This window comes from Mesoplodon mirus (genome assembly GCF_964341445.2).
Source record: "Mesoplodon mirus genome assembly, chromosome: 20".
Lineage (NCBI taxonomy): Eukaryota > Metazoa > Chordata > Mammalia > Artiodactyla > Ziphiidae > Mesoplodon > Mesoplodon mirus.
The window spans coordinates 20,279,747-20,295,650 of NC_138996.1; the positions used below are offsets into that span (position 1 = coordinate 20,279,747).

Below are 15,904 nucleotides of genomic sequence, written 5' to 3' on the forward strand. Positions count from 1 at the left end.
ATAGCAGTAATTTGGTTTATATTCATTACAAATGGAAAGTTGAAACAGTGGCCATTTCTCAATTTTGGGCTGCTTATAAAAACGGCTGGGCCACAAGCACCCCCAACTTCACTCCCAGATTCAGATGTAACTAATCTGGGTGGCTTCTGGATGCTGTGTGCCCCAGATAATGTACAATACATTTCCAAGAGATACTGTAGGAAACATGGCTAACATAAGACCAGGATCCTTGGTATTACCTTGAGGATTCTACTGTACCATCCCATGTGATCATACAAAATGGCAGTTTGAACCAGCAATGGTGTTGGTTTTAAAGCTATTATTCTGGGATCTCACAATAATGAAGCTTGGGGCTTCCCTGGTGGCGCAGTGGTTAAGAATCCGCCTACCAATGCAGGGGACACAGGTTCGAGCCCTAGTCCGGGAAGATCCCACATGCTGTGGAGCAACTAAGCCCGTGTGCCACAACTACTGAGCCCAAGTGCCACATCTACTGAAGCCCGCATGCCTAGAGCCCATGCTCCGCAACAAGAGAAGCCACTGAAATGAGAAGCCCGCGTACCGCAACAAAGAGTAGCCCCCGCTTGCCGCAGCTAGAGAAAGCCTGTGCACAGCAACGAAGACCCAACACGGCCAAAAGTAAATAAATAAAATAAATAAATTTACAAAAAAAAAGAATGAGGCTTGCAGATTTTTTGAGGGAACACATAGTGGCCACTGGAAAAGGGTTAGGCAGGGAAATGCCTTGTTAGAAGGAAGCGGTGAGAAAACAGTTAAGATGGTATTTTGATTTAAGAGGAGAGGCCCTGTTCTGTGCCAGCAATTAGATTTCATTCATTTATTCTCACCACTGTTATCACACCTACTCACACTTGTATCACCAAGGCCAGCCTCATCCGCAAGTGGAATTTTTTCTCTTACTGAACATGGCAAGTTCCACCTACCCCAAGACAGACAGCAAACTGGCCATAGAGAACAATGAAAATATTAAAACAAATATTATCAAATGTTATGAATCCTACATGTACAGGTTACCGCCAACAACCATCCATTCAAGGACGTCTTTTCTATTCACATGCCCCCAACCCCTTCACCTCAAAGCAGATATAAATATAGGAAAACAACTAAAAATAACCCAACCTTTCAGTAAAATCAGTGTCATGAAGGAGCACCACCAAATTAGAAGAGCTGACAATTGTGGAAACAGAGCTAATGGAGGAAACAGAACAACAAACAAACTCAAAGGCTGTAGGAAAAATGTTAATCACAAGGCAAGAACATCAGCTCTGACAGAAAAAGTTCAAAACAAGGCAAACAGTATTAAAAGAAGGGAACTTTTTGAACTTTTAGTTGAATAGGTGGCTTTTGACTTCACCTGTGTGCAGGTAAAGCTGTGTTTCCGCATGTCTTCTCTAGTGTCCTTAGAGACCTTGTGAATCAGAACAAATGTCAGGAGTTGCACATCAAAATAAGACTAAGCCTTAGTTAAAGGCGAGCCTTACCTTTTCTACCCACACGGGGTAGAAGCATCAAGGTTTTGCCCGTGACAATGTTAACATTATTAAGATTTTAACTTGAAGCTCTTAAGAAACAACACCAGAAGCTAGGGCAACAGAAATATAGTTGGAAAGACATTTTGAACAAAGTAATTGTAACAAGACTATAAAGTTTCCATGTTAGCCTACATGCCTTCACCCAGGGAAGTGATCAGAGACCTTAGGTACCACTGTTTCGAAAGCTTACTACACCAGATCTAATCAACACCAGACCAAAAGAAGACCTGTACTTTTTCACCACCCACTAGAAAAAGGTATATCATAACTGTTTCAATTTTTTGAAAATGTTTCTTTTCCCCATACTAGATCCCTGCATCTCTTAATATAACACGCACACACTCCCTCTTCCACTCCCTTCCTCTCTCCTTCCCTCTGATTGAAAGACTAAACTTTTAAAAATCCTAACTTCTTTCCCACTTAATAAAAATGTCTTCCTAATTTAAACTTGCTGAGCAACAATCTTGAAGTAGAAAATGTGTCTGATAACAATGTGAAAAAGAAATAAGCATGGCCCTTTGGGAAAGAATTAAAAAAAAAAAACTTGGTAGGATTGAAAAGTCTAGCCCATTACCTTACCAACAGCAGAGTTTTTTTTTGTTTGATGAATAATACATAATTTCTTCAGCTCAAATTGTTATCTCCATATTTTGTTTTAATTAATTGTCGGAATCCCTCTGTTGAGGATATTGTTCAATAATCAGTTGTAAAGTTTCAGAAAGTTTCAGAAAAAAAAAACAAACATCGTGGAATCTAGATGCGGCCCCCTCTCCAAGAAACCAAAGTCTCCTTGTGAACTGGACCAGAGGAAGAACAACTCAGCTGGTTCACGTCCATCCTAATTATTGAACTAAAACTGGGGAATCTAATTGTTCAAAATCTGGCATTATTAGGCTCCTTGCTACTTGAACTTCAGTCCTGCTCCAAGTAGAACAGAATGAAATGTGCTTAAGCGCAGGAAGGAACAGTCCAACACAGAATGGATGACTGAAAAGCCAATTTTCATTAGAATTTCAAAGCTAAACCAAAGAGACCAAATTTTCTGTACCTCTGCTGCCCAAGTCAGACTTCCAGAGCTTTCCTACAAATACAAGGTATCTCTCTGATCTGACATCTTGCAAGCATCTACCCTAAGCAGTCTCTTATATACTTTGTTCTCGGTGAGTGATCTGTTGACATTGAGCCCAGGGGCAGATATGAATTCTTCAGGATTGGGACTAAAGGGATCTTCCAGATTCCACCCACAGTGGTTACACCAGTGATAAGACATCCATGAAAACATTTTTGGAGAACAGAACAGCAGTGAAGAGAACAGTAAAAGTAAAAGAAAATCGAGGAAGAGCGGACATGGATAAGTGAAGAGCCTACTCATCTTTCAAAAGTCGTTCTATGGCTCTTTTACAAAGCCTTCCGAAATCCCTCCCCACCCCACATGGAATGACCGTCTTCATTTGAGGCTCACTGCTCCCCATAGCCCATTCTTTCAAAGCATGTGTAACCCTTGGTTGCATTTATTATTCACATATGAACAAAATTTCTTTTATAAACGAAGCATTAAAAATGAATGAACAAATGAAGAAAAATAAAGACAATATTCTTGCACTGAGGGTTCTTTTTTTTTTCTCAAAATAAGCATGACAAATTGGGAAAAGATCACACTCAAAAAAATACAGAGGGGAATTCCCTGGTGGTCCAAGTGGTTAGGACTCCTTGTTTCCACTGCAGGGGGCACGAGTTCGATCCCTGGTCAGAGAACTAGGATCCCACAAGCCACGTGGTGTGGTCAAATAAATAAATAAATAAATACTACTGAATCTAAAAAAAAAAAAATACAGAGCCTTAGTATTGTGAATTATCTTTGTCTGAACATTAAGAGAAGGTCTCTCTGCCAAGTTTTAAAATACAGTTTCAAATATTTCAGTGATTTGCTCTGACCCTCGTTAAGGCTTTTAAGCTCTTGGTGTGTCTCTTTATTTCTAGTTGGAACCTTGCTAGAGAGAGAAATGTTCTGTAGATTATGAAACTCCCATTTATACAAAGAATCCATATAGAAATAGTACTCTGAATTTTGGGGTATCATGAAGAAAGGCATGCTACTACCCAAGACCCTGATATTTATCAGCTTTTCAGAAACTTGAAAGTTAGAAAAGTTATGTTCGATACAGCAAATGGTAATTGTGTTTAAATATGCCTAATTATTTGAAATCTGTTATCTATCTATCTACCTCGCTCTCTACCATCTATCTATATCTGCCTATCTAAAATTGTATGATAATATGCCTTACTAGAATATGAAAATATGAGTATGTTCCTTTAGTGGGAATAATGACTCTCCATGTGTTTTAAATTTTAAGAAATGAGTGTGTAATTAACCATTGAAGACACATTCAACAACAGTTCAGTTATTATAGACCATCTGTTATGTTTGTGGACTGTCAAGTTAGAGCAGGTTTCAGAAGCCATAAATATCTCAGTTGTGTTCTTGCCTTGGGACAAGTATCGTGTGTGTGTGTTTGTGTGTGTGTGTGTGTGTTGGAGTAGTGATAAAAGTAGGTCAAGGGGAGAGATGAGTGTGCCTAATTAGGCACAGAGGGGAAGGACCAAGGTTTTGCTCCAATGCTTTAAAGTGAATTGATTTTCTCATCTCACACTCTTTTTTCAGAAATTTTTCATATTATTGAATCTTTGAAACACAGTGGAGCAAAAATATTTATTTTATATATTTACCTATATTATATTTATTTACAGTTCTGAATAGCTGCTCCTTTAAAGTTAAAACCTCTTGCCTATTTGGTTTAAAATGGAATCCTACTATGTTTGTATTTTGGTGTTGTTTTGGGGGGATCTGTCTATCTGTGGATAGAATGTTCTATAACAGTATATGAGAGCATGGCTCTCAAGTGGGACTCTAAATTTGTATTCACAGAGGCTTGAAGGTTCTATGGGAGATGTTAAAAATTTTGTCTTCATTTCATTAGAATTTTTCTCTCGAGGAGGCAAATATTTCTTTAAAAGGACAGGATGCACTAACCACAAGAGAAAAGATTGACCCATCTGAATGCTCTTAAAGTCAAGAACTTCTTTCCAACAAAAAGACAGCATTAAAAGAGTGAAAGGCACACCATAGACCTGGAGAAGACATTTGCAATACACGTATCTGTCAAAGGACTCATCTTAAAATAGAAACCCTACAATTCAATGAAAAAAGGACAACCCAACTTTTAAAAAATGGGCAAAATATTAAAATAGGGCTTTCACAAGAGGATATCCAAATGGCCAATAAGCAAATGAAAAGGTTCTCAACATTGTCATCAGTGAAATGAAAATCAAAACAATGAGCTATATTATGCACTCTCTAGAATGGCTAAAATTAAAAAGATTGAGATTACCAAGTCTCTCATTCCAGCTAGGAGAAGTTTAAATCATTGCACTTGGAAAACTCAGTAGCAGTTTCTACTAAAGTCCAACATACATCTATGGTATGACCCAGCAATTCCACTCCTCTATTTACCCTGGAGAAATGAATGCATATGTCCACCAAAGACATCTCTAAGACTTGTTCATGATAGCCCCAAACTGGAAATATGCCATCAACAGAAAAGGATATGTAAGTTTGGTATATTCATAAATAAAATATAACAACACATCAATGAAAAAGAACAAACTACCTGGGACATGGTTCAGCCTTAGAGACATAATGTTAGCAAAAGTAGCCAGACTCAAAAAAGTATATCCTCTACCAGTCCATTTATATAAAGTTCAAAAACAGGCAAAACTAATCCACAGTGATAGACTCACAACAGTAGTCACCTCCGCAGAGTTTTGTATTAATTGGGAGATGGCATGATGGAGGCTTGGAAGGTTCTGGAAGTGCTTTGTATTCTAATCTGAATTGTAGTTACATAAATACATCCATATGTAAAAATTTATTGAATGATACCCTTAATAAGATATGGGCAGGTATGTATGTTATAACCCAATAAAAAAATTTTTTTTAAAGCAGGGATAGAAAATGAAAGCAGAGCAGGGCCTATCAAGTTTGAGAAACTGTGCTAGAGCAAATATACTATATTTATGCACGAGAGAAGAAAAACATTAATATTGAGGAGAAAATTATTTCAAAAAAACTAGAAATGCATGATGATAAATATACGTTATCTTAGATAGAAAATTTGTTGGCATTATAAATATTCCGTTAGAATATATTTACATATTAAATAACATTCCCAATTCTCTTACAATGATAAATGCAGTTAGTTTTATTTGCATAACTTAACGTTAGAAAGGAGCTCTTTTCTACCCTGCCATTCTAAAAGAAATCTGGATCTCTTCCCTGCGTCATTTTCACTTCATTAATTAGCATCTAATTTATAAGCATCTCGACAGTTGAAGCATTCTCGCAAATAGGGCAAACTAAAATAAGTCTGGACATGTTTAAACATCTTGGCAATGCAAATGTCCCTTTCCCATTCTATTTGATAATTTCAAAATCTCTTCCCCTGTGAAGCCTTCCTGACTTGCTTAATCACAAGTAATCAGTCCATTCTTCATGTTCCTGTAACATTGTGTTCTAACGTCTATCAATGCATCTGTTCCTTTATAAATAATATTTGCTAAATTGTGAGTTCTTTGAGGACAGAGAATAAGCCTTATCAACTTTTTTTTCCAATTTTTAACAGTAGGGAAAATTTTTTAGCTTTATGGGGGTATAACTGTTCTGCAACAAAACTGGACATATTTAACATTTACACCTCTTTTTTCTTTTTTTCTATATTCCCCACCCTGTACCTTTCATGCCCATGTCTCATTTATTTTGCAGCTGGAAGTTTGTACCTCTTAATCTCCCTCACCTCTTTCTCTCAAGCCTTATTAACCTTTTTAATGCCTTTTGCCTTGTACACTGTGGGCATTCAATACATGTCTGTTGAATGACTGAATGCCTTAATAGACAATTCTCTCTAGAAACTTCCTGAGAGTCTTGGGAATAACTCTGCCAATAAAGACTGAGCAACCCTACCACCAGTTCCCTGAACTCCACACCCTTGCTCACACTGTCCCTTCTGCCTGGAATGCCTTTCTTCTACACATCCATCCCCAGCCACCTTCTCTTGAATAACTTTTCATCTCTCCCAATTCAGCGCATGAGTTGAGAGCCTCGGGTCGCCCACCTGGGATTGGGTTAGGTGTCGCTGGTACCCGCTTCTGTAAAAGCAGGTGTGGATCGCCCACCCAGCTCTTACCGAACTTGAATAGTTTTCTGCTCTATACAGGATTCCCGCATGTGCTCGGCCAGAACTCAGAACTCCAGTCCAGGTTTGAGGGCTTGCAAATGTGCAAAGGATATTCAGACTAAGGGCACAGTTGAGTGGCAGACGCTGTTCCACTACCTCACTCATTATCAGCGAGGGGCCTCTTCAAGGGACATAGACAAGGTCCCCCGGGGGGGCGAGGAACACTGCGGGTTGGAGAGCTCCCGGCTACAGCTGGGGGTGGGGCCGTGGGGAGCCACGCCAGCACCCGACGGGCTGCCTGGTACCCTACAAGGCACATTGCTGCCCCTGCTTCCTCAGCCCTTGGCTTCTGTAGGGACCCAAGGGTCAGGCACAGAGCTCAAGTGATCACAAGTGACAATGCTGGTCCAGGTTCCTTAGCCCCGACTCATTTTGAATAGGAGTTCCCCTCCCCTCCGTGCCCAGGGAGGAAGGGCCCACCCTCCTCAGCCTTGGACCTCTTCAGGGCCCCTTAATTTGATGCAGCTTCGATGACATCACTGTGACCAGCCTTTGTGCCCGCTGCCCTAGCAAAGGCTCAGGTCTCTTCACACCCAGGGTTCTGTTCCTGACTCAGCAGCTCCACCATCTGATGGCGACAGTATCTCATCTCTGCAGTGGTGGGGACTCCCCACAGGTCCACTAGCATGTCCTGGGTGACAGTGCAGTGAATGGCTCCCACCAGCTCTGCCTTAGCCGCCTGCTACAAGTCTAGATGTGGTGCTAGTCTTTGGAGAAGAAAGGCCACCACTGCTTGGACCCCCCTTCCTCGGAACCTCCCCACGGAATGAATGGGGAGGGACCCCTGGGATTTCCGAGAATGGCCGTGACGGCACAGCAGCTGGGACAAGGCTCAGGAGGGGCTAGAGTCACTGCCACCACCAGCACTTAAGCTTCAGCCTTTGTCCCCAGCTAGGCAGCCTGAACCACGTTCTCCTCCATCTAAACCTTCTCCAGATTGATCTGTGTTTGGTTCCAATTGGTGTTGGCCAAGAGGGGGACTTGGTTGTGGCACAAGGTCTTCTACCTCAATCCCCTCCCACAATGCCACGTGCATTCAGGGCACAGAGTCTGGCTGCTCTGGGCTAGAACGTGGAGGCCAAGAAGCAGGCCTCCTGAAACAGGCACATGAAAAGATGCTCAACATCGCTAATTATTAGAGAAATGCAAATCAAAACTAAAATGAAGTACCACCTCACACTGGTCAGAATGGCCATCATTAAAAAGTCTACAGGGCTCCCCTGGTGGCACAGTGGTTAAGAATCCGCCTGCCAATGCAGGGGACACAGGTTCGAGCCCTGGTCTGGGAAGATGCCACATGCCGCGGAGCAACTAAGCCCGTGCACCACAACTACTAAGCCTGCGCTCTAGAGCCCTTGAGCCACAACTACTGAGTCCACGTGCCACAACTACTGAAGCCCACACACCACAACTACTGAAGCCCGCTTGCCTAGAGCCTGTGCTCCACAACAAGAGAAGCCACCACAATGAGAAGCCCGCGCACCACAACGAAGAGTAGCCCCCACTCACTGCAACTAGAGAAAGCCCGCACGCAGAAATGCAGCCAAAAATAAAATAAATAAATAAATAGATTAATTTTTTTAAAAAGTCTCCAAATAACAAATGCTGGAGAGGGTGTGGAGAAAAGGTTACCCTCCTGTACTGTTGGTAGGAATGTAAAGTGGTGCAGCCACTATGGAAAACATAATGGAGGTTCCTCAAAAAACTAAAAATAGAGTTACCATATGATCCAGCAATCCCACTCCTGGATACATATCTGGACAAAACTATAAGTCAAAAAGATACATGCACCCCTATGTTCATAGCAGCAGTGTTTACAATAGCCAAGACATGGAAACAATCTAAATGTCCATGGACAGATGAATGCATGAAGAAGATGTGGTACATATGTACAATGGAATACTACTCAGCCATAAAAAGGAATGAAATTTTGCCATTTGCACCTACATAGATGGACCTAGAGATTATCATACTAAGTGAAGTAAGTCAGAAAGAAAAAGGCGAATACCACATGATATCACTTATATATGGAGTCTAAAATATGACACGAATGAACTTATCTACGAAACAGAAACAGACTCACAGACAGAGAACAGACTTGTGGTTGCCAAGGCGGGGTGCAGGGGGGGGTTAGATTGAGAGTTTGGAGCTAGCAGATGCAAACTATTATATATAGAAAGGACAAACAAGGTCCTATTGTATAGCACAGGAAACTATATTCAATATCCCGTAATAAACCACAATGAAAAAGAATTGAAAAAAAAAATAGAAGCAGGCCTCCTGGTGGCTAGGCAAGCCGACCTTTATCCCACTCTTCTTACTCTTGCTAAAGTCCAAGTTATTCTTACCCACCCTACTGACTCCGAATGACCTGCACCAGGCAATAAATAGCGGGTCCGAGATTAAAGATGGGAATTTAAGTTGCTTTCACTTTTGTGAAATTCAAATCTGTAATGAGGCTGTGTAATAGATCTAGATCTAGATATGCTGGCTTTTCAAAAATTCACTTTACGCCACTTAAACACTTCGCTTTTACAAAAGGCCTACATTAGTACCTGTTTTCCGTAACCAAAATAAGTCTGAAGAGGATATTCTCTTTTACGAAAAAGGCAAAAAGCGAAAATTAGCGTCAGCATGTGTTTTGCAGCAGCCTTTATAGAGGCAGCCTGTACCCCGTGCACCTGGAGTGGTCCCACGAGGCTCCTTCCCTGGGAACCACACTCAGCATCTCAGCGTCAAGCCAGCATAGGCTTTGAACTGTGTCTGTGGGCATCTGTGCTTCCTCCTGATGTATTTTGAGCATCTGTTAATAAGATGTGTCCTAAGGTAATTGCTTCTTCCCTTTACGCCGTCTTGGCTTAGGAAAGGTTTCGTAGGAACGCTCCACTTTCGGACAGCGGGGGAAACCTGTACAAGCAAGCAGGAGAGTGGCCTCACCTCCCACTGCCCCACCCAGTCCTCACAGAGGTGCCCCAACAGAAGTCTTGGGTGGGAAAAGGAAACCACCAGTCACAAGCTTGATGGGAAGTTCATGAACTTGCCTTGTAAGTACCAGGCTGGCTCTCCAGGCTCTACCTACTTGCAGATAAGGCAGGTCTGCATTCTGCTCATCAGGCCTAAGAAGGCTCGGGCCCGGCCAGCCACATTCCCCCATCCTTGAGCTCCTTGCAGGAAAGAGCCACATCTCGTATCATTATATTCCCAGTGCCCAGCACTCTACCAGGCACAGAGGAGGCACCAGAAAATGTTCGTTGACCACGAGTCGACTAACTGATTTGCTTTCAGCTCCACACCCTAGGGTGGATGAACAGCTCCCAGAGAAGGTGAACAAAACCCAGAGGGGTTGGTCAGACGGTCTTGGGGGATGTTTCTCCTCTCCTGCACCATTGCTAGGTCTCAAGGGTGCAGGAATGGGATCCTGAGCTTTCCCACAGCTCCAGCTGGCCTCCAGAGGAGGGTGGAGGGAGCTCGTGTCTGAGCTGGAGTTACTCCCTGGGCATAAGTTTTGGGGTGGAGCCAAATGCTATGATGAAGTTAACGCATATGATGATTAACTTAACTGAATCAAATTAAACCAGTAACTATCTATTGAGTAACTAGTATGTAGACACTGTAGAGAGAAAGAAAGAAAGGGTGGTGTGGTAGAAAGAGGAATGAATGCAAACTCTGCCACTAGCTGGTTACAGACCTTGGGGAAAAGTCTGTCTTTTGGCCCTTAGCTTCTTCAAAGTCATCTACTATGATTTAAAAACTCAATCTCAGGGCTTCCCTGGTGGCGCAGTGGTTGAGAGTCTGCCTGCCGATGCAGGGGACATGGGTTCGTGTCCCGGTCTGGGAAGATCCCACATGCTGCAGAGCAACTGGGCCCGTGAGCCGTGGCCGCTGAGCCTGTGCGTCCGGAGCCTGTGTTCCACAACGGGAGAGGCCACAACGGTGAGAGGCCCGCGTACCGCAAAAAAAAAACAACCCCAAAACCCCCAAAAACCTCAATCTCAGCCCTAAATGGATGAACAATAATTGACAGTGAAAAACAAACAAACAAAAACTTACTTGCTCCTTTGTTCGAGATGATTATCACAAGGATGCCGCCAGTGTCTACGAGCTCGGAGAAGCCCCTCATATCCACGGGAGGGTCGGAGAAGCCCCTCATATCCACGGGAGGGGAAGAGCCAATGAGAGGAGGCCTTGCCTGGCAGCTGTTCCAGGCTCTGGCTCCTGAGAATCGTGTCTCCCTCTGCGCTGCATCACAAGAGCTCGGCTGAACAGCAGTCAGGCTGGGAAGTCGGTGCCCAGGGGCTTGAGGGTGCAGCTCTATTCTCCGGGATGCAGTAGGCTCTGGGGATAGAAGAAACAAGGAGGTTACAACCTGTTCCCGACCAACAGGCAAGAGAAAATTGTTTTCTTTCTTCCTCTCTTGCTAACCTGACAGTGGGATCCATCTGTAGCCTGTGAGTCAGAGAATCAGGCTCATTATTTCTGCTCTATAAAAACACCTTCTGAACCCTGGTTATTTTCATTGTGCTTTTGTACAGTCGAACATAAAATGTCTAAAGGGAACTAAACCCATGCTAATTCTACATGCTAAGTGGACATACTTCATGTACAAAAAGGAGCATATTTCTGAGCTCCATGGTATAACGAGCAGTTCAACATCAAGGTGGAGTGTCAGCGATTAAAAAAAAGAAAAACTAAATAATATGTAAACTTAATTAGCATCATTAGCAAACTTGCCATATCCTAGGCAGCACTGATATTAGACCACAAACAAAAATAAATGAATCACAACCTAACAACCAACCAAGCAACCCACAAAAAACCAGGAAAGGATCAAAACATAATTTTAATAGATTTTGTAGATTAAATTGATAGCTTGATAACAGAGTTACAAAATGACGCTATTTGAAAAATAAGATCTCTGGCAATAAAAACATATTTCTAATGCTCTGGTTAGGTTTGCAATGGCTACACATGCAAATAAGTTTAGAGAAAGTAAAGTCAGAGTTGTCAAATGCAAGTCAATATACTTTTCTTATTCTCCTTAAAATTACTACCTTCAGCCTCTCAGTGTTATGAATGCTGAATTCTTGCTCTAGTTGATGATATCCTGGACAGGCCTCCCTCAGAGGGAGCTCCTTCACTCATTCCTTACATTTTAAGGAAGGACTTTGGGACCAGAGTCCAACGCCTGGATCCTGCATTTAGCTTTTCCACTAACTGTGATTCTGTACTAGTTACATCACCTTTCTACGCTCAAATTCCTTCATTTGTAAAATTATCTGTAAAATTACAAAATGATGTTGGAGTGTCTCTAGGTAACTTTTACACTCTGAAGTTACTCAATTTTAGGTCAAACAGACATAACGCCAAAATTCTAATAAATTAGACACTAGAGAGACTCCATGAACTCTCTCTGGCCACATGACAACTACTGAACACACATGAGACTCTAATACCAATACTCAATGAAAAAAATTATTTTGTTAAGATGTAGAAACACAACTTAATTATCTACAAAGGGATAATAATAACCCTGGCTATAAAGCCTGTGGTACTTCTCATTAACATTAAAAACTATAATATGGTACTTGTGTAGCAAAAACCTACACTACTGAGTGTGTCTCTCCTTTACTTTCACACAACCATCACACTCAGAATGCTACGGACACTACTGTGTGCGAGTTTCAAGCCATTCTATGCAACACTAGCTGGGGGTCCTACAATTTAATAACTCAAATCTGACACCATTTACTGGGAGATGGCATCAGATTCCACAGGTTAAGGGCTCCATCCCGCAATATTGCCCTCATCCCACTTCAGACGCCAATAGCAAAGGCAGTTTGTCACTTGTGCTTCTGAGCAATTGGCTATACATCAGACATTCCCATGATCCCTTCTCAGGTTTCATTAATTTGCTAGAGCAGCTTACAGACTCAGGAAGACAGTTTATTTACTGTTTACCAGTTTATTTTAAAAGGATATGATAAAGGACACAGATGAACACCCAGGTGGAAGAGATGTGTAGGACAGGTGTGTGGGAAGGGGCGGAGCTTTCATGCCCTGTGCAGGTGTGCCACTCTCCCAGCACCTCCACGTGGCCACCACCTAGAAGCTCTTCAAACCCCAAATTATTGGAATTTTCATGGAGGGCTTTATCACACAGGGATGATCAATCATTAACTCCACTTGTATCCTCTCTTCCCTCGCTGCAGAAGGGGATGGTGCTGAAAATTATAAGTTTCTAATCATGGCTTGGTCTTTCTGGTGACCAGCCCCCATTCAGGAACCCACCAAGAGTCATGTTATTAGAACAAAGGACACTGTTATCATCCAGGAAATTGCAAGGGGTTTAGGAACTCTGTGTCAGGATGGGGGCTCAAAGACCAAATATTAGGACAGAAGATGTTCTCAGTGCTCTTATCACTAGGAAATTGCAAGAGTTTTAGGAGCTCTGTTGCAGGAACTCGGGCAGAGACCTAAATATATATTTTTTCTGTTATCTCACAGTAGTATTAAAGAAATATCAGCAAGCTTTGTCTCTAACAAAGTAATAATGACCCACACGACAGCTGTCAACTCATTCTAAATTAATTCTTCATGACCCCTGGGTTAATGATTAATTTTCCTGCCCCTGATAGGCACAATATTCTGCTCATTATAAGGAAAAAATCCATCAAACTGATTTATGAGTACATTATAAAAATAAATTGATATCTGTGAGATGGTGACTTGCTGATGAATAGGAGGTTCATCAACAGCATGGGTTTTTCTTTATGAATTTTAGAATTGTATTTATTTTTTTATAGAGCAGGTTCTTATTCGTTATCCATTTTATACACATCAGTGTATACATGTCAATCCCAATCTCCCAATTCATCACCCCACCACCACCCCACCACCACCACTTTACCGCCTTGGTGTCCATACGTTTGTCCTCTACATCTGTGTCTCTATTTCTGCCTTGCAAACCGGTTCATCTGTACCATTTTTCTAGGTTCCACATATACACGTTAATATATGATATTTGTTTTTCTCTTTCTGACTTACTTCACTCTGTATGACATTCTCTAGATCCACCCACGTCTCTACAAATGACCCAATTTCGTTCCTTTTTATGGCTGAGTAATATTCCATTGTATATATGTACCACTTCTTCTTTATCCAGTCATCTGTCAATGGGCATCTAGGTTGCTTCCATGACCTGGCTATTGTAAATAGTGCTGCAATGAACATTGGGGTGCATGTGTCTTTTTGAATTATGGTTTTCTCTGGGTATATGCTCAGTGGTGGGATTGCTGGGTCATATGGTAATTCTATTTTTAGTTTTTTAAGGAACCGCCATACTGTTCTCCATAGTGGCTGTATCAATTTATATTCCCACCAACAGTGCAAGAGGGTTCCCTTTTCTCCGCCCCCTCTCCAGCATTTGTTGTTTGTAGATTTTCTGATGATGCCCATTCTAACTGGTGTGAGGTGATACCACACTGTAGTTTTGATTTGCATTTCTCTAATAATTAGTGATGTTGAGCAGCTTTTCATGTGCTTCTTGCCGATCTGTATGTCTGCTTTGGAGAAATGTCTATTTAGGTCTTCTGCCCATTTTTGTATTGGGTTGTTTGTTTCTTTAATATTGAGCTGCATGAGCTGTTTATACATTTTGGAGATTAATCCTTTGTCCATTTATTCATTTGCAAATATTTTCTCCCATTCTGAGGGTTGTCTTTTCATCTTGTTTATGGTTTCCTTTGCTGTGCAAAAGCTTTGAAGTTTCATTAGGTCCCATTTGTTTTTGTTTTTATTTCCATTACTCTAGGAGGTGGATCAAAAAAGATCTTACTGGGGGACTTCCGGGTAAGATGGCGGAAGAGTAAGACGCGGAGATCACCTTCCTCCCCACGGATACACCAGAAATACAGCTACACGTGGAACAACTCCTACAGAACACCTACTGAACGCTGGCATAAGACCCCAGACCTCCCAAAAGGCAAGAAACTCCCCACATACCTGGGTAGGGCAAAGCGGAGAGATCCCCACACAGAGGATCGGTGCCGAGCGGCACTCACCAGCCCGAGAGGCTTGTCTGCTCGCCCGCCGGGGCGCGCAGCGCTGGAAGCTGAGGCTCAGGCTTCGGTCAGAGCGCAGAGAGAGGACTGGGGCTGGCGGCGAGAACTCAGCGTGAAGGGGGCTAATGTGCCACAGCTAGCCGGCAGGGAGTCCGGGAAAACTCTGGAGCTGCCGAAGAGGCAAGAGACTTTTTCTTCCCTCTTGGTTTCCTGGTGCGCGAGGAGAGGGGATTAAGAGCGCTGCTTAAAGGGGCTCCACAGACGGGCGCGAGTCGCGACTGAAAGCGCGGAGCCCAGTGACGGGCGTGGGACGCTGGGGCTGCTGCTGCTGCCTCCAAGAAGCCTGTGTGCGAGCGCAGGTCACTGCCCACACCGCCCTTCCGGGAGCCTGTGCAGCCCGCCACTGCCGGGGTCCCGGGATCCAGGGGCGGCTTCCCTGGGAGAACGCACGGCGCGCCTCGGGCTGGTGCAACGTCACGCCGACCTCTGCCGCTGCAGGCTCGCCCCGCACTCCATGCCCCTCCCTCCCGCCCGGCCTGAGTGAGCAAGAGTCCCCGAAGCGGCTGCTCCTTTAACCCTGTCCTGTCTGAGCAAAGAACAGACGCCCTCCGGCGACCTACACGCAGAGGCGGGGCCAAATCCAAAGCTGAGACCCAAGAGCTGTGAGAACAAAGAAGAGAAAGGGAAACCTCTCCCAGCAGCCTCAGAAGCAGCGGATTAAAGCTCCACAATCAACTTGATGTACCCTGCATCTGTGGAATACATGAATAGACAACACATCATCCCAAATTGAGGAGCCCGGAGTCAGTGCTGTGCCTCTGAGGTGGGAGAGCCAACTTCAGGACACTGGTCCACAAGAGACCTCCCAGCTCCACATAATATCAAACGGCAAAAATCTTCCAGAGATCTCCATCTCAACACCAATACCCAGCTTCACTCAACGACCAGCAAGCTACAGTGCTGGACACCCTATGCCAAACAACTAGCAAGACAGGAACAC

General features: G+C 43.1%; 1 protein-coding gene across 1 annotated transcript in view; it reads right to left on the reverse strand.

Moving 5' to 3' along the window:
- The window catches only part of LOC309795969 (uncharacterized protein), a gene marked incomplete at its 5' end in the record, with an annotated part of 111,497 nt that overhangs the window by 47,308 nt on the left and 48,285 nt on the right, over positions 1-15,904 (reverse strand). The window contains one exon of the mRNA XM_082608794.1: positions 10,895-11,179. Within this exon, the coding sequence (XP_082464920.1) occupies positions 10,895-11,179 (285 nt within the window). The remainder of the gene's footprint in view (positions 1-10,894; positions 11,180-15,904) is intronic.